This window comes from Vombatus ursinus, unplaced genomic scaffold, assembly GCF_900497805.2.
Source record: "Vombatus ursinus unplaced genomic scaffold, bare-nosed wombat genome assembly UNPS02014807.1, whole genome shotgun sequence".
Lineage (NCBI taxonomy): Eukaryota > Metazoa > Chordata > Mammalia > Diprotodontia > Vombatidae > Vombatus > Vombatus ursinus.
Window position 1 is genome coordinate 10770742 of NW_020954585.1, and position 19360 is coordinate 10790101.

Here is a 19360-nt window from a genome sequence, read left to right on the forward strand (position 1 = left end):
AACATGGCAAAGATTGTATAAAATACCTTTTTCAAGAAATAAAGGTTTAAATTCAACTGGGCTAATGTTAAATTCTGAATTTATTGATCAAGGCAGACTACTAAAAATACTTTCTAGCCCTAACACTAAATATAAAAAGTCTTACCTTCCTACAGCTCTAGATGTGTACAATTGTTTGTTACCCCCAACCAAGTTTTCATAATTTTTAAAATGTTTAAAGGTACATGTTTATGAAATTGGATGAAAGAATTATCACTTCAAAAGAAATTCAGTTGCAAAACTGAAAAATCTTGAAAATCATACAGGGCAGTTGTGGTTTCATGGCTCCAATTGAACTGCTTTCATTTTGAGTTTTTTTTTTTTTAAATCCAAGCATACTAGTTTCAAAATAAAGACAATCATAAATTTACCCAAAAGTTAGATGGATGGCTTATCAGCTTAATTTGCAAAGTCTGTTAGTAGGTGTGTTTGTCCCATTATGATTTGGCACTTTTCAAAGTAAACAAATACAACCTCCCATCTGCATATTATAAGAGTGTATATTATAAAAGCCAGAAAAGGGCTGGGAGAATCTATAGTATGAAGCATGTATTTTAAGTAAAACAGAGAATTTACTGAAGATATAATCCATTTTTTTCTGTTTATAATTTAAACATTAACAATCTATTAACTCCATAGGGTTTCTTTTCCCCTTAAAAAAATTCCAAAACTATTCTAATGGTAAACTTCAGTAGTAAAAGGTGGGGGAGGGACTTACTGGAAAACTTAGACAAACCTTACTCATGTAACTGTTAGGCTGTGAGTATGGAATAAGTGCACAAGAAGGCTCTACAATATGGATAATATTTCATATAGCACCTAACAGTTCTGTTTTATTCTGTATTCTTACCATAGGTATTTACCACCTGGCCTAAAGCATCTTCCTTCTTAGGAGAGGATTTTCAAAATAAAAATATATTCTTGCAATTCTGTGAGAGAGAGAGAAAAAGTTTTGACATCAATTATTCCACTTTTTCCTCAAGACCTTTTTTGAGGAGCTTAACTTTAGTTGAGCGTATTCCACCTTACCTATTCAACTTTAATACTCCCCGACCTGCCAGTCTTGAGTTCTTCCCATCCCTCAAAAAAAGTAAGTTTCTTATCTAAACTTTTCCTCTCACACTTGACCCTTCACAAAACAAATGAGCTCTTAAATATTTCTTCAACATTGAATATTACCTACAACCACTACACTGCATCTGACTAATCTTGCCTTCAGAAGTAACTACGATCTCCGGGGAATCTGATGTAAAGCGTAACTGCAAATTTTGGGAAAAGTCTTACTTTCCCTTCTAGAGAAGTTCATGGTTTAGCAGTTCTATTTCCTAATGCTAAATCCAAATGTCCATGATAGTTTAAAAGGTACAGAGTTTGCTTCTTACAGACTTGTGGCTAAGCAATTTCTAAAAAAAATTTATGCACTTTATCTTAGGGGCCCAGTGGATACAGCACTGCATATGCAATCAGGAAAACCTGGGTTCAAAAACGGCCTCAGGTACTTGCTGTGACTGAGCAGTCCTCTTCCGTAAAATAAGGATAATACTAGTACCTACCCTATGGTGGTTATAAGGATAAAATACTTACCAAGTCCCTTTCAAACTCTAAGGCACTACAAAAATGAGAAACCATTACTATGTGACCTTGTCCTGTGTCTAGTCTCTATTTAGGCCCTAGAACTGCTGGAGAGGGGAGTAGTGGCAAAGGTTGGTAGGTGAAGTAACTTGCTCAAAGTCACGTGGCACGAAGCCCCAGAATGCCGATGGGGGGGCGACTCACACAAGTCATCAGGGGTATTACCAGGCACACCCATTAGACAAAGCCCAGGAGACTCTCGCAAAAGCTTGTATCATCCATATTTAAAAAAAAAAATTGGAGGCAGTCAGGGTTGTGACTTGCCCAAGGATCACTACTAGCTGTCTGAAGCCACATTTTAACTCGGGTCCTCCTGACTTCACTGGCTGGTGCCACTCAGTTGCACCAGTCATAAAAATCAAACACCAGCCCCTCCCTTCCCTAACGTATGGCCACTCTCTGTCTTCATTAGTGGCGTTTTGCAAAATGGGAATGAAATATAATAGGAAAGCTCCCGTCTGGGGTAAAGGGCCAAAGAACCACTGTTATGTTGAGCGCTTCGTCATTTTACCGAGACGACCCACGGAGAATAAAAAAAAAATCTGCGCCTGCGTCTGGCTCTTCGCGCACGCGCGCCTCTCTAATCCTTTCCCTTTCTGTGACAGTTGAACGGCTTCCGAACCTGTGAAGTGGAGGGGAGGGGAGGGAGGTATGTTGAGGGAAAGGAGGGTTTTAGAACGGATGCGAAGGATGATTGGCCAACCAACTCATCTCCCCGCCCCTCAACCCAGGGCTTTCTTTACATCTTTCTCAGCCTCGTTTTGAAAACATGCACTGGCTCGTGGTTGGCTGGTATGAGCCTCAGCTTCGCCTGAATTTTACCAATAAAAAAACAGGCTCGTGAGGCCTGTCGGGAAAGGGAGCCGGCCTATAAAAAGGCCTGGGTAGCAAGGCCATATCTTTTAAGGCTCTTGCGAAGGGCTGTTACTATTTTTTATGTAGGGACCCGGAGGCGCCGGCTGGTTATCCTGAGAGGTGCTACAGTGACCATGGCTGAAGGGGACAATCGCAGCAGCAACCTGTTGGTGAGTGACTCCGAAACTCGTAGCAGGGACAAGGCCCAGGCCTTCCTCCCGGTGGGTTTGTTAGGTGTCGCGGCCAGCCTTGTGGCCTAGTCGCCCCAGGTCTAGGCTCATGGGCGAGAGAAGGCTCTTAATCCCTGACCTCTCTGCTCCCCAGGTGTTTGATTGTCTAAAGATCCGCTCTTAACTTCCCGAGTGGATCCTGCGCTGGGTGGGGCAGGCTGCAGGCCTTGTGTTTAGTCGTCTGAAGAAGGTGGGGGTTGGGAAGGAAAGATGGATGTGGGTAAGATGAGGAAGTAAATCCTACCCGACCCTCCGGTGCTGGAGCTTGGTCAGGCCTTTTAGCCCAACCCTTCGGGTTCTCTGCTACCTTTCGGGGAAAACAACAAGGTTGAGAAGAAATAGAATTTTCCCCAGTTTTCGGATGAGCTCATCTAAGGGTGAAGGCTTCTTAATGCCCATAGAATTGGCGGGGGGGGGAGGTGGACTGGAGATTGCAGATTACCTTCCCTGTGATTTTTTGGAAGACCACTGGAATATTTGTCATTTGACCGGGATTGTGGTGTAAGGCAGTCATGGGGCTCCCCGAGCTGGAAAAGGGTCTTCGAGATTGTCTGGACCTGTTCAACACTTTTATAGACATTAGAAAATTCAGATCTGGAGATACGCGTTGACAGGCTCAGATCACTTAGAAAACCTGAGTGTTCTTTGCTCTATTGTGTTCTGGAAGGTCAATTCAATTAATTGAAATCTCATGGAGGTCATGAAGTGGATTAGGCCTGGTAGAATTTTAGTAAGATAACAATTTTAAGATTTAGAGGTGGGAGCTTTTTTACCCCTTCATTTTGCAAGTGAGGAAAATGAATCTCACAAAGTACAGTGACTTGCATGTTGTAAGATAAAGGAATACTACAGTATTTCTCATCTAATTAATTCTAAGTGACTTTTAGAAATAACTAGGTTTCACATTAATTTTCAGATTGCAAGCAATTTTTAGCTGTATTATTCTTTTTTTTTACATCAGCTATGCTAGTTCTGCTATATTTTGCATTCAACAGTTTCACGTTATGACAGTTTGATTCCTCAGATTCTTCCACAAACTACAAGGGGAAGTTGTGTTGAGTTTAAGATGGAACATCCCAATTTGATGAAATCAGGCTTCATCTATTTTATGTTACTAATGCAATACATCTGGATTTCAGTGATGTTAAAAAAAAATCTAATGGTTTCTTGTTACAAGAAAGCTATATTGTAAATTGAGGGTTGTCTGGAAAATCTTGAAAATTTGAAAGACATCTTAGAGACCCTCTTAGTCCAAGAAAGATGTAAATTACTTTTATTACCCAAATTGATAGGTTTACTAAAATGGTGATTTTTGTTTTAGAAACTTCTGAGACCTGAACCTAGAGTTAATAATCCTTTGATAAAGTTACATTAAATAAAAATTTAACCTTTCAGTCTAATGACTTTATTAATTTTTTGTTGTCTTTTATCTTTATATCCCCTACATTTTCCAGTTTATCCCTTTCCCACCTTCCTCCTAGAGAGCCATCTCGTACAACAAAGAAGAAAAAATAGTTCAACAAAACTAATCAATACATCAAAAATGTCTGACATCATGTGTAGTGTACCATACTCAGGTGCCTTTGGGTCCTAACTTGCTCATTATCATTTCACAGTTTTTATTTAGTTTTCATTGTTTTCTTCTTTTTCTACGTTGTTGTAGTCATTGTTTACATTTTTCCATTTTGCTTACTTTACTATCAGTTCATAAATATTTTCATGTTTTTCTTTATTCATATCATTTTCATAATTTCTTTTGGTACAGTATTATTTCATCACATTGATGTGCCACAACTTTTTTAGTCAGTTCCAGTTGATGGAAATCTAATTTATTTCTAGCTCTATGCTTGTACAAAAAAATTCTGCTATAAATATTTTGATATATAAGGGGGTTTTTCTTGGGTGACCCCTACGACTTTTTGAAAAATTAGAATTATTGGCTAGTTTCAGCTGAGAATAGATATTTTATGAACATTTTAGCATCATAAAAGAATTTAGCTTTTAGATAGCCAGAACTACTGTTAAGAATATTGTAATGACTATTTTAAGTATTTCTTGTGTACAGGCTGCAGAAACTGCCAGCCTGGAAGAACAGTTACAAGGATGGGGAGAAGTGATGCTAATAGCTGATAAAATACTTCGATGGGAGAGAGCCTGGTTTCCACCTGCAGTCGTGGGTGTGGTTTCTTTGGTATTCCTGTAAGTGAGCTTTGAGGTGGTTGTTTTGATATTGTCCTTCAGTATTTACTTGCACCTTTATTAAGCCTCCCATTGGCAGTGCCCTAAATCTTTTGTAATATATAATCTGTAAAGAATGCATTTTCTTAGGTCAGCTTTCTCACATTTCATTATTTATGTAAGCTTTGCTTTATAATGCTCTAATGCATTTATCATGTGATGTATTTTATAACTGTATTGGTGCTAAACTCATCTACTAGACTTTTAAGCCCTTTGAGGTATTGGAATCATGCTTACCTTGTCATAACTTTATATCTGCTCCTTCATCTAGATCAGTGCTTTGCTTTCAGTGAGTGCTTTTTATATTTTTGTTTTTTATGGGATAAAATGTCTACTAATCTGATATTTAAATTTTTTTTCTTTAATAGTTTGATCTACTACTTAGATCCATCTGTTCTTTCTGGTATTTCCTGTTTTGTTATGTTTTTGTGCCTGGCTGACTACCTTGTACCCATTCTTGCTCCTAGAATATTTGGCTCCAATAAATGGTAAGTTAAGTAAGAACTTTGGTAACTCAATATGCTTGGCATTGAGGGGAGGGTGAATTTGTTGTTATATTAGGATGCCTAATTTAATTGCTAGCTTATGTGTCTAGGATTCAGGGTTTAACATTCATCAGGAAAGTAGAGTAAAAATGGTTAAGTATCTTATGAGAAGTCTTTCGACTTCTGACTGGTGGAAAGAATTGTTTTGAGAAATACAGCTGAATTAAAGATATTAAGGAGTTAGTTGAAACTGACTGAATTTGGCCTTGAAAGAAGTTTAACCACCACTGAAAATATATTATTTGTTGTGAATGTGTTCCCTTTTTTTTTTAAACCTGGTGGGAAGTGAAGTTACTGTGTTATTTCCTATGGTATATCTGAAAACAAATCCTGAAAAACAAACTGATTTTTCACCATGAAATCTGAACTATAAAAAAATTTTACAAATGCCATTCATAAGAATAGGCTACTCTAGTGAATAGAATGAACTCCAAGAACCAACTCAGTTACTAACTAGCTGTGTGACTTAAGTCACTTCTCTGGGTTTCTATTTATAGTTTGGACTAGGTGGTAGCTATGGTTCCAGATATATGTTTCCTTGACTATTATATGAAGTTGTGACTATACTCTTGAAAGTCTATGGGTCTTATTCTTTCGTTTCATAAAAAAAATCTTCATGTAACTTTTTTAAAAAATCCCTAACAAATTAATGAACATGCCTAAAATGAGATTAGGTTTTCAGTATAATGGTTCAGAATAAACCATATGCGTTATAGATTTTCATTCTTAGCATTTTTCATTTTTGTTTTTCATTTCAATGAACAAGTCTTTTTTTCTTTCTGCCTACTCTTGGTAGCATGTTTTATCCTTAGTGCTTTTGCCTCATGGTTGTTCATTGTAGTCTTTTAAGGTTGTCTTTACGTTATTGTTGTTTTCTGTACAAATTATTCTCTTGGTTCTGCGTACTTCACTCAGCATCAATTCTTACAAGTCATCCTTTGGAATTGTCCCCTTCATCATTCCATTACATTGATATACTATAATTTGTTAAACCATTCCTCAGCTGGTTTCCGCTTTCAGTTATGGGTATTGTTTCTAGTTCTTTGCCATCACAAAATGAGCTCCTATAAATATTTTTGTATTTATGGGTCCTTTTCTTCCTTCTTTGGTGTCTTTGGGGGTGTAGACCTAACAGTGGTATCTTTGGGCCTAAGGGTATGCACAGTTCACTTTTTTGACATACTTCCAAATTGTTTTCCAGAATGGCTAGCATAGCAGTTTCATATAAATGTTCATGTGTATTCAGTACACATATACTGTTTTTTATTATATAACCTAAAGAAAAAATGCTATTTTATATAACCCCAAAATATAAGCCATTTTATATTCTTTTAGCATTTATTTTTACTATGTTGAAATACACTTATACATTTTTGTTAAAAAGTGATTAAATAAAATTAGAGTGGACGGATTTTACAGCCACCATTTGTTCCTAAAATTTGATTACTAAATCCATAAAGATTTTTCTCTAAATAAAAAAAGGGGTGGGGAAAGACTTCTAAAATACAAACCTCCAAAAATACAAATCGCTTCATCTCAGAGTTAGAAAAGACCTTAAGGGGTCAGCTAAGTATAAAAATGTCTAACCAATGGTCATCCTTTGATTAGGGACCTCTGATAAGGGGGTCTCACTGTATCCTGATACTTCCCAGCCCTTAAGACTTTTAAATGGCTGTTATTATTAGGAAATTATATTATCTTGGATTTAAATCTGCATTTTTGTAACCTAACCATTTTTCTTAGATCTGTTCCTTGAAACTTTGCATAAGGCAGCTCTTCAAATACTTGAAAATTGCTGTAATATCTACTTTCAAGTCTTCTGGCTGAATATGCCTATTTTCTTTACCTTCTAATATAGCATGTGCTTAAGGCTCCTTACCCAATCCTTCTTAAAATGTGAAGCCCAAAATTGACCTAGGGAGTCTAGATGTGATCTGACTATAACAAGAGTATAGTTGGACTACCTCCTTCCTTATTCTGGGTCCTGTATCTCTTAAGGCAGCATAAAATCATATTATTTGGATGCTGTACTATTACTTTAAGTTGCATTCTACTAAAGCTGTATACTTTGTGTTCTTAACTGAATGCCTACTGAGAATTAAAACAAGAGGCTCTTGATTTCTTAGAAGACAAGACAAAGACCACACGTAGCAATTCTTTGAAGGAAGTTAGGGATTCAAGACATAGGTGAGGCATATACACACACACACACACACACACACACACACACACATTTTAATTTATAGTTATTTCTAGGAAGCAGCTTAACAGACCAGGTTGAATAAAATAGACTGCTTGAAAAAGGAAATAATAGAATACTGAAAAAAAAAATGGTGGGAGCCAGATTGTGGAGGGCTTTAAATGCCAGGCTGAAGTTTTTATATTTTATCCTCGACAATACGGAATCATTGAAGATTTTGAGTAGATATATAACATAGTCAGGTCTAGGCTTTAGGAATGTTAATAAATTTTAGTCTTTAATTTTAGGGTTCCATGAAAGTTTAAAATGCAGAAATAAAGATGGCTCAGTTTATATAGGATATCCAGGAGTATGTTTATTTTAAAGGTGAAATTGCATTGAATATAGACTTTTTTGCCATTGATAAGAAACTTTGTAACTCTTTCTTGTTTCCATGGGAACTTAAGACTGGGGCTGGTAAGCCACATACCCCTCTTATATGGGCAGCCTCTGACTCTTCAAGATTTTCTCTATGTTCTCATATAGTAATGAATTAATTAAATCCTACTGACCGTGTGAGGTTTACAAAACATGATTTTTGGAGCCATGTAATTTTATGATACTTTCTACATGTATAGGATAAAATATTTTGCTTTGTTGTGGTTCTTTAACCAAACTTTGCTTTAGTAGAGAGAATCTTAATATCTAAGATGGCAAAATTGTGTATATGACTTCTTGTTCTATATAAAATTTGCTCACAGTAAGAGTGGGGTGGTTGGGTGTTGTTATTTCACTAGGACTACTGAGCAACAGCAAAGATTCCATGAAATTTGCAGCAATCTAGTGAAGACACGGCGCAGAGCTGTTGGCTGGTGGAGACGCCTCTTCACGCTGAAGGAAGAAAAACCTAAAATGGTACTTGATTTTGACACATTTGTCTAATATATCTGCTAATCTGACTTCAAAGTAGCATAATATTTGTAGGCTATGAAATATGAGGTTTTTTGGTAGTAATGCTTAGGTCATGCAAGTCAGAAAGTTACATTATCTGTACTTGGTTGTTTTGGGGTAATATTTCCTCTTGTAGATAAGAAGGTTTTGTTCCTTATTTTTTCTCTTATACTTTGTTGAAACAAAAGTAAAATGCCTGTACTGTATTTAGAATAAATATCCCCTTGTGTTGCTTTATTTTTATATAATACAATTATAGGAAGAGTCTTTTCAGTAGCAGTGGTTAGCTTCTGAACTAATACAGTTGTGGGGGTTAGGACACAATATCCCGAAGTCTGGAAAATCCATGTAAAATTTTTTGGCCCTCTCTTCGTACGAGAAAAGAAGTCTGAATTTTTTCTTTTTCTCTTATGGGGTGTTTACAGTACCTTATTATAAAATTTGGGTTATTATACAATACTATACATATATTTTATGCATTTCTGATTTTCTAAACTTTTTCTGTGTCATGTGCTGGCGTTTGAGTGTCATCTGTGGCGACCACAAAAATCCTAAAAAAATGTCTTATGCGCACCTGCAATATATCAGAATTGTGATGGGGAAAGTCACAGTGCAGAAGGGATGGTGATTTATGTTAGAACATCTGAGTAAAGAGTGAAAATAGAACATTTAAACTTAGATCAGTTGTATTTGCTTTGTGGTAATAACAAAGTCCTAAAGAACTTAATTGTTTTAGGTATCCTATCTTTGTTAACAAGGAATTCTTTTTCGTTTTTATTTTTTAGTACTTCATGACCATGATTGTTTCCCTCGCTGCAGTTGCTTGGATTGGACAGCAAGTCCACAATCTTTTCCTCACCTACCTTATTGGTAAGCCTTTTTAGAGACTGAACTAAAGGAATATGCTATCTATCAAACAATGAGCATTTTTGTAAGCTCTTATTATGTGCCAGGCATTGTGCTGGAGGATAGCAAAGATATGAAAAAGTCTCTGGCCTCAAGGAGTTAATATTCTGCAAGGAGAGAAAAAACCATGCACATATATAATTGAATATAAATAAATATAAGGGTAAATTTTTTTTTTTGGCAGACACTAACAGCTAGGGGGATTGAAATATTTCAAGCAGAAGTTGGCACTGGAACAGAGTTCTGAAGGAAGGAAACAATTCTTGAGACATGAACGTGAAGAGAAATATCATTCTAGGCATACAGGCGGCCAATTCTAAGGCGTAAAAGTGGGAGATAGAACATCATGTAATGTAGAATGTCTGAAGTACAGAGGGTGTGCAGGGGAGTAATGTCACAAGAAGACTGGAAAAGTAGAAAGGGGTCAAGTTGTAAAGAGCTTTAAATGCCAAATGGGGGATTTTATAATATTTGATCCTAGAGGTAATATGGCACCTCTGGAGTTTGAGTAGAAAAGTGACATGGTCAGGCCTATACTATAGGAAATTCACTTTGGCACCTCTGTGGGAGAGAAACTTGGAGCAGGGAGACCAATTAGAAGTCAGTTACGGAAGTTCAGGTAAGAGGTGATGAGGCCCAGAACTAAAGTAGTGGTAAAGGGAACATAGATAATGGGTTGTTTGAGAGGGATAGCGTGGAAAAAAGAGAGATAATGTGGAAATAGAAACAGGAATTGGCAACTGATTGGCTATGGAGGGTGAGTGACTATGAAGAATCAAAGTTAATGCCAAGGGTGGAAACCTAAGTGACATGAAGGAGGGTGGACTTCTTGACAGAAATAGGGAAGTTTGGGAGAGGGGTGCACAACAAGAATGAATTTTGTTTTGAGTATGTCAATTTTGAAATGCTGACTGAATGTCTTGTCTGAGTATCCTATAGTCAGCTAAAGATTTATTCATGGAGCTCAGGAGAGAGACTAGGGTTAGGGAGACCCAGATTTGAGAATCAGTGTATTAAACCCGTTGGAATTTGTGAGTTTAATTAGTTGATAGAGTACAGCGAGAGAACAAAGAGGCCCAGCACAGAGCCTTGTAGTATCTCATTTAGGAGTTGTCATGTATATTTGATGAACCAGTAAAGTTATGGTCAGACAGGTGGGAAAAGAACTAAGTGAGAACAATCTCATAAAATTCCAAGAGGAAAATGTATCTAAGAGGAAGAGGAGAGGGTCAACTGTGTCAAACGCTGGTAACTTTGGGAGAATATTTTCTGTTGACGTATGAGGTCAGAAGTCAGATTGCAAAGAGATGAGAAGTAAATAAGGAGAGGAAGTGGAGGCAGTAAGTATAAACAGCTTTTTCAATGAGTTTGTGAAACAGGAGAGAATAATAGCTTGAGGGATAGTTGGTTCTGTTGAGGGCTTTTTTCAGGATGGAGGAGACTTGGGCATGCTTGTAGGCATCAGAGAAGGAATAAAGAAGATTGTAAAAAAAGGGTGATTATGGGGGCAAACTGCTGAAGAAGATAGGGAAATGGTGAGGTCAAGGTACATGTAGAGGAGGTTGACTTTAACAAGATAGATCCCTATTCAGAGATAGATATAACAGGATTGAATGAGGAATAATGTTAAGGGGTTACAAGATGTAGAAAAGAGATGCTTAAAATGATGTCTTTTTTTTTTTTTTTTTTTTTTTTGGTCCAGGAAAGCGAAGCAAGATCCCTGGTTGAGAGAGAGTGTGTGAGAAATTTGAGGGAAGAAAATGATTTCAAACAGCCTTTGTGAGGAGTGGCTCAAAGAATCATTTAGGAAGAAGTGGCTTGTTCTTTGAGGGCACAGTTGAGATTAGACAGCATAAACTCATAGTGAGACTAGTCAGATTAGTTGTGTGATTTCTTCCAGTTGTTCAGCAGCATGAATAGCAGTGGAGGAGGTAAATGATCACAGTTGGTCTAGGTTTGGGGTTTGGTTAAGTTGTTAGCATTGATAGGACAGAGGAATGGGATTCAAGAGTAAAGGACAGTGAAGAGTTGAATTGTTTAACTGTGCATGGAAAGTATGACTATTAGATTCCAACTCAATTGTTAGTTTGATAAGAAATGTTAAAAGAAGGCTGCCCTCCTTTTGACAGAAGTAGTGGAGTCAGGATGCATGAATGAGGTATATGTTTTGTGGACACGACCAGTATAGGGATTTGTTTTGCTTGATTGACTATGTATGTTTGTTAAAAGGTTTGTTACTTGTTTTACTCCAGGAAAATAAATTTTTTAAGAGGAAAAATAAAAATGTTTATATAATACCTATTATGTGCGAGGTACTTTCAGAGACAGAGAAAAATATGAACTATTGCTTTCCTTTAGGAACACTGTAAATACTAGGAGAGAGATAAAACAAATGTATATAACCATAATTTGAAGCACATTATTTGATACATGTTCCTTAACTTAATTTCTTTTTGCTTTTAGTAACTTTCTTACTGCTACTTCCTGGACTAAACCAACATGGAATCATTTCAAAGTACATTGGAATGGCCAAAAGGGAGATAAACAAGCTCCTCAAACAAAAGGAGAAGAAAAATGAATGACGCATCTGTTTCATTCAGTATCATAAATGTGGCATAGTGTCCTTGGGAACAGTTTCTACAAAGTATGTGTACTAAAATGTTATGGAAGTATATTTTTACTTTCTTATTTAACTTCTGATTGGCTCTTGATAAAAATTTGAGACTGGCCAATTGAAAGGCCCTATGTATGGTGTCTGCATAAAGTTCAACAGAATGTGTCTTCACTGATTTATATTGATAACTTGAGAAATAGCAGTCTGTGAGATGGTCCCCTCTGGACTTGTTCTTATTTCATTACCCAAGGTTAACTGAACTGGCATTTTTAGGGAACTGAAACAACCCCTCTAGTATAGTAGTTTAGTAACTCACTAGTATTGTAATTCATTTTAATCTTTTAGAATGTTAACGGTAACTTGAGTAATACAGTCCATCTTAACAGTGGAAAATCTCAGGTTAAACTTTTCTTTCTAGAGAAACAGTGGTGGTCTGTGGGTGTAGGAAGTAGGTTTCATATCCTGCTTCAAGAAGTTGGCTCCATGGATGTAACATCCAATTTTGTCACTTCTGATAGAGACCAATTAGCATTAATTTTCCATTCCTATTCATTATCATGGAAATGCCCACAGAATTACTGAAAAGTGGTTCCATGGCCTAGCTGATGATTAACCAACCATTAATGTTTTGCCCCTGTGGAACACCTTGGCAGTGTGCAGAAATTTGATCATTTCTGCCAAGTAGCAATCTGGCACATTGTTTTCGGTCACTCTTGTGCCTTCGCACTTAAAATATGGTAACTTCTGTTTAGTAAATTGTTGAGAAGTTTCCTTATAGTAACTCCTAACAGAGTCCTACTATTATAAGATAATTAACTAAATCCTTGGCCTGGGGGAGAGGGCAGAGGAAGAACCAATGAATGGAGTCACCATTATATAAAAGCACTAGAAACAGAGTTATGGCATTCCTAGCTCTAAGGCCAAATAATAAAACTTAACCCTTAAATTAGTCAAGCCCCACTCTAATAGAGAATAGATCTCATGAGATACTATTTTAAATTCTCAGACCTGTGATATGACTCAGGTTAGTAGTTATAAGACACTGCTGTCACCATAGGTTTAGTATAAAAATAAGTGATTGCCTGTGTCCTTTTCTTTCACCACTCCATAGAGAACTAAAGGGCTATTGGTAAAAGTATAGTAGAAAGTCTGCCCCTGTTTGTATGTTTTGAAGTTACCAGATATTCAAATTATATTCAGCTTAGTAGCCAGAAATTGAGGTAGCTTTGAATGTGAATAAAGAAACCCCCAAAACTTGCAGCACTTCTTCAGCAACACCCTGTCCTGTGTGAAAAATGTCAAGGAATGTTTAGAAACAATATTTAAAATCTTATTAACTATAATGTAGTTTTGTGAATTTAATTGCACTGAAATTATAAAAACTGGGCTGTGATATTTATGTCCTAACAGTAAACTTTTGTTTTCAGAATACTACTGTAGCCAAGGAGCCCATGTAGCATGATTAGTTTTATGAATGTTGTCTGATATATAAACCACCTAGAAAATATTGCATTTATTTCCTCTTGTAAATAAGCCTGTCTTCATAGCTGTTTTTTGTGTGTTGTACTGATTACCTCTGCTGTTTTAATCCTGTATTATTCCTTCTACTGTGTTTTGTGTAGGAAGAGATGGGGAGAGTATAAAGAGGGATGGGAAAGAATAAAAAAATTAAACTCTTCACTTACATTCTAGCATTTTTTAAAGCTCAACCAAGAAAATTGTATAATCAAACTTATAAATAATTACGTTAATGAGTTACCTTGAATTCACTGTAACATTACAGGTACTTACTATAAAGGGTCTGTCTTAGACCTCATACAAGCCAATTTGTATAGCAAAGAGGGTTCTGGATTTTAAGATAGTCCCCTTGATATGGTCCTTGAGGGACAGTGTTAGTTTGGGGAACCAAGTGGGCCAATTTAGTTGGAGCATAAGTGTGAAAGGGGAGTAATGTGAAATAAGCCTGAGAAGGTAGGCTGAAGTCTGGTGCTGGGCTGTAAATGCCAAACTGAGGAGTTTGTATTTAATCCTAGAGGCTCAATTGCTGCTGCTATTTGTTCTTTGTTCCTGAAGAAGACCATGACATCAGGATGGTGATGCCATAACATGCAAATGAATTGGATTTAAGTGAGGGAGAGCTGTGCAAAGTCACCAGCCTCACTTTCTCCTCTGGAGCCGTGTGGGTCCAGTGACCAGGCGGGCATCAGGACAACTGAAAATGGCCCAGGATGCAGTGGGGGACCTTGACTTTTTCAAGCTAAGATCTTTAACGGGTCTCAGTTTGATTGAGGCAGCGCCTCAGTGATTAAGGCTTAATAAAAATGAGGCAAAGAATGGCCTCTTAAAAAAGATCTGACAGGGGAAGACCCTCGGGGTTTCTGGTGAAAATAGAAACAATTGTTATTTACTTTCATTTTGAGCCCATCAGGGCCCAAACAGTGACCAAGTAGGACTTGGTCTGGGACCAGAGTGATTTGGAGTTAAGGCTGGTCTTTAAGAGAAAGAAATGAAAACAAGAAAAGTTTCAGAGATTAAAATTTACATTCCCTTTGGGCAGAAAAGAAAGAAGGAAAGAAAGAAAAGAAACAAGTGTCACCCAATTGGAAGTTTGGTCCCTAGTGGGCAGCTCCTTCTCGGCTCACAGAGGTTGCTGTTTGTCCTTCATTCTCAAAGAGGACCATGACATGAGGGAGGTGATGCCGTGATATGCAAATGAATTGGATGTAAGTGAGGGAGGGCTGTGCAAAGTCGCCAGCCTCACTTTTTCCTCTGAAGCCGTCTGGGTTCAGTGGCCAAATACGGATCAAGACAACTGAAGATGGCCAGGATGCTGGGGGGGACCTTGGCATTTTCAAGTTCAATAGGGAAAAAGCCAGAGAATGTTCCTAAGCAGTATGGTTAACTTGAGTGTTGAGAATACCCTTTGACAACTGTAGAGAATGGAATAGAGAGAGGAGGCAAAGACATTGATTGGGAAGAATACAAGTTGTCCAGGTGAGAGGTAATTGAGGGATGCCAATGGTTTTGAGAAAGATTTTGAAGAAAGAAAAGAAGGAACTTGGTAACTGATGGATGAATAGAGAGGTTGGGGAATGTCAGTGAGTAGAGTCATGGATGACTTCTGGGTTGTGAGTTTGAGTTATAAGTTTCTGAAGTGGGCGATACCACCCCCTGGGGGGCATTAGGATGATCCAGAGGGCTGGTAGTATCCTCAGGTGTAGTTGAGGGGTATAGAGTAAAAATAAATGGGCAGTGGAAGCATAACGAAAGAAGAAAATTTTGAAAAACTTCCATACATGTTTCATCTGTTGTGTAACAGGAGTTAAAGTAATGATTATGTTATTTTCCAAATAAATACACAAAATGCAAGTTATAACCTATTGATGGTCAAGTCCAGTGACAAGTCTTAAGAAGCAAGTGCAGGGGCAGCTGGGTGGTGCAGTGGATAGAGCACCAGCCCTGGATTCAGGAGGACCTGAGTTCAAATCTGGCCTCAGATATTGACAGGTACTAGCTAGCTTGTGACTCTAGGCAAGTCACTTGACCCCATTGCCTACCTTTCCCCCCCCTGAAAAAAAGCAACTGTTAGCATTGTTGGAAAGTCCAGCATGCCTTGGCAGGAATATGTGTGTAGTAACTTTTCCAATATGATACTATAAGGTTACGTGACGCAATATTGCATCATCAAAATTTCAATGCAGGAAAAACCCCACAAATTTACAGGACATTATTAAATTTAAGGTACATCTTTTTTAAAAAATTTCATATTGCTTTAAATGATACAAATTAAAACAAAAAACTTGAAGAAAGTAGATTTCCAAGAGGGCACTGAATAATTTTTTTTTTGAAAGGGAGTGGTAGGCCACATAAGTTTGGGAACCTCTGAACTAGAAGAATGATGGTACCTTGCACAGAAAAAAGGACAAAAAAAGGGAAGGATGGATTGAATTCTATTTGGACAAATTGGTTATAAGCGCTTATGGGACATCCAGGTGAAGATATCTAGCAGACTGGTGATGACAGACCTGGAGCTCAGGAAGAGATGAAGGCTATTCATCTGCATAGAAAGATGAGTGAAACCATGATGAGATCACAATATAGAGGGAAAAGGAGAGGGCCAAGTATAAAGTCCTGGGTTACACACAAGTAATAGAATAAGACAGTGATGATCCTTCAAAAGAAACCAAACCACAAAGCAGTGTCACAGAAGCCTGCGGAGGGGAGAATATTCAAGAAGGAATAGTCAACAGTGTCAGAAGTTGCAGAGGTCAACAAGCTGATGCCCAAGAGAAGATTTATCATTAGTGCCTTGGTGAGAGCAGTCTCATTCAACCAGTGGGAACAGAGAAACAGTTTGCAGGGAATTGAGATTTGAGTGAGAGGTAAAGTGAAAGAAAAATCAGATTTTTTTCTATGTTTGTGAAAAGAAAGCTTGAGTGACTGCAGTTAGTTTTAAGAATAGGAGAGATCTAGGCTTGTAATGAAGGCAGCAAAAAGGGAGCCAGTAGATAAGAAGATGAAATTAGAGAGATAAGAGATGGTCAAGCTGGATGGTATGGAATTGACACAAGTAAAGGCAACAATTCCCACAATACACCCAGGTGAGCTTGAAATAGATACATGTAAAGTCACATAAATTAAAGGAACAAGGAACAGATTACCTTTCAAGTCTCTGGATAGGGGAAGGCTTCATGACCAAACAAGAATGGAGAGGATCACAAAAGATAAAACAATTTTGATTACATATTAACTTAAGTTTTTGTACAAACAAAACCAATGCACTAAGATTAGAAAGGAAACAACTGAGGGAGAATAATTACAGCCAATTTCTCTGATTAAGTTCTCATTTCTGAGACCTTATGTCAAGTTCCTTCTCTGCCACCCAGCTTCCCCCATTAGATTGTAAGCTCCTGCAGGGCAGTGAACTGCCTTTGCTTTTATTTGTATTTATATCCCCAGCACTTAGCACAGTACCTGGCGCATAGTCATCACTTAATAAATATTTATTGACTAACATTTAAGTAACTGATTCAAATTTATAAGAATAAGCCATTCCTCAATTCATAGGGAAGGGGGGGATGGGGAGGAGGAGAATAAGCATTTATAAGCTTACAATGTGTCAGGCACTGTGCTAAGTGCTTCGTCACCCCCCTTCCCCAATATTTCAGTTAATCTTCACAACAGCCCTGTGAAGTAGGTGCTATTATCCCCATTTTCCAATTGAGGAAATTGAGGCAGTTTGGATGACCTGCCCAAGGTCACACAGCTGTTAAGTATCTGAGGGCAGATTTGAACTGGTCTTGAGCTCTATCCATTGCACCACCAGCTGTCACTTAATAAATGACCAGATAAATGGCCAAATAAAAACAAGCAATAAGAAAAATGCTACAAATCACTAATAATTAGAGAAATGCAAATTAAAGCTAATACCCTAAATTTGCCTCTTGACAGTCATTCTCCAGTAGATAAGTGGATAAGAAGGTCAAAAATGGCATGACAAATTATTAGCAACCATATGGAAAGATTGCTCCAAATCACAAAAATCAATTCCTTAACATAGAAGTGGTCAAAGAATGTGAACAAACTTCTCAAAAGAATGGTGAACTGTTAATTACCATATGAAAGAGCTCCAAATCACTAGTAATAGGAGAAATGCAAATTAAAACAACTCAGTTTCCTTTCACAGCAAGCAATGTAGCCAAGAAGGCAGAAGATGAGAGTAGACAATATTGGAGGCATTGAAGGAAGAGAGGCATGATCCTGAATTTTTAGTAGAGCTGTGAATTAGTGCGACCATTTTTGGAAAGCAATTTGGAATTATGCAAATAAAGTAACCAAAATGTTCATCATACCCTTTTTAACCTGAAGAGTCCACTATTAGTCATATAGCCCAAAGAGGTCATTGACAAGAAAGCCACTATATATGCGTGCTCTCTCTCGCACACGCATGCACACGCATACACACACATACACGTATAAATGTAGCAGCACTTTTTATAATAGTAAAGAAATGAAAACATATCCATTGATTGAGGAATAGCAAAGCAAAATTGTGTCACATGAATGTAATAGAATATTGTTGTTCTGTCATGTCCAACTCTTCATGACCCCATTTGGGGTTTTTTTGACAAATATACTGGAGTGATTTGCCAATTCCTTCTCCTGCTCATTTTACAGATGGGGAAATGAGGCAAACAGGGTTAATTAACTTGCCCAGGTTCACACAACTAGTAAGTGTCTGAAGCCAGATTTTAATTCAGAAAGATGAGTCTTCTGATTCCAATCCTAGTGCTCCACACTCTGCACCACCTACCTGCCCTATTTACTGTTCTGTAAGAAATAATATGAATACAAAGAAGACTTAGATGAAGTGACGAAGAGTGAATTAAGCAGAACCAAGAAAACTACACAATGACTGCAGCAATGTAAATGGAAAGAACAATCACAAAATAAAAGTGAATGTTACAAAATTACAAAGAACAAGCATAAGTCAAAGAAGAGATAGAAAACCCCACTCTTTTGCAGAAGTGGGTGGTCATGGATTTTGGAACATTGCATATATATATTTTTTTGTTCCAAAAACTTTCTGAATTATTTATTCTTTTTTTAAAATTTTCAGTTCCAAATTTTCTCCATCACCCATTGTGAAGAAATGTGATATCAGTTATACATATGAAATCATGCAAAACATTTTGATATTAACCATGTTGAAAAAAAAAGCAAGAAAAATAAAGTGAAAAAATTACACTTCAAAAAAATCTGCATTCAGACTTCATGAGATATTTCTCTGGAGGTAGATAGAATTTTTCGCCATAAATCCTTCAGAATGGGCTTGGGTCATTGTATTGATCAGATAGCTAGGTCTTTCATAGTTGATCATTGTTACAATATTGTTCTTACTGTGTACAATGTTATGGTTCTGCTCACTTCTCTCTGTATCAGTTCGTATAGGTCTTCCCATGTTTTTCCAAAACTCCCCCTCATCATTTCTTATAGCACAATAGTACTCCACCATAATTTTGTGCCATGGCTTGTTCATCCATTACCCAATTAATGAGCATCTCTTTGATTGCTATTTATTTGCCACCACAAAAAGAGTTGCTATAAATATTTTTGTATATATAAGTCCTTTTTCTTTGATCCCTTGGTGTATAGACCAATTGGTGGTATT

General features: G+C 37.3%; 1 protein-coding gene across 1 annotated transcript; it reads left to right on the forward strand.

Annotated features, from left to right (window-relative positions):
* Positions 1–2525: 2525 nt before the first annotated feature.
* LOC114052386 (ADP-ribosylation factor-like protein 6-interacting protein 1) lies at positions 2526–13873 on the forward strand. The gene is made up of 6 exons (XM_027874964.1): positions 2526–2696; positions 4822–4955; positions 5363–5482; positions 8516–8633; positions 9455–9539; positions 12039–13873. Exons 1-6 carry the CDS (start codon positions 2661–2663, stop codon positions 12155–12157), a joined length of 612 nt encoding a protein of 203 aa, XP_027730765.1. The 5' UTR covers positions 2526–2660; the 3' UTR covers positions 12158–13873.
* Positions 13874–19360: the final 5487 nt, after the last annotated feature.

Coding starts and splice junctions, on each gene's coding strand:
- LOC114052386 (XM_027874964.1), top strand. CDS start 2,661: ATGGCTGAAGGGGACAATCGCAGCAGCAACCTGTTG. Junction 5,483..8,515: donor ATATTTGGCTCCAATAAATG/GTAAGTTAAGTA, acceptor TTATTTCACTAG/GACTACTGAGCAACAGCAAA. Junction 8,634..9,454: donor AGGAAGAAAAACCTAAAATG/GTACTTGATTTT, acceptor TTTATTTTTTAG/TACTTCATGACCATGATTGT.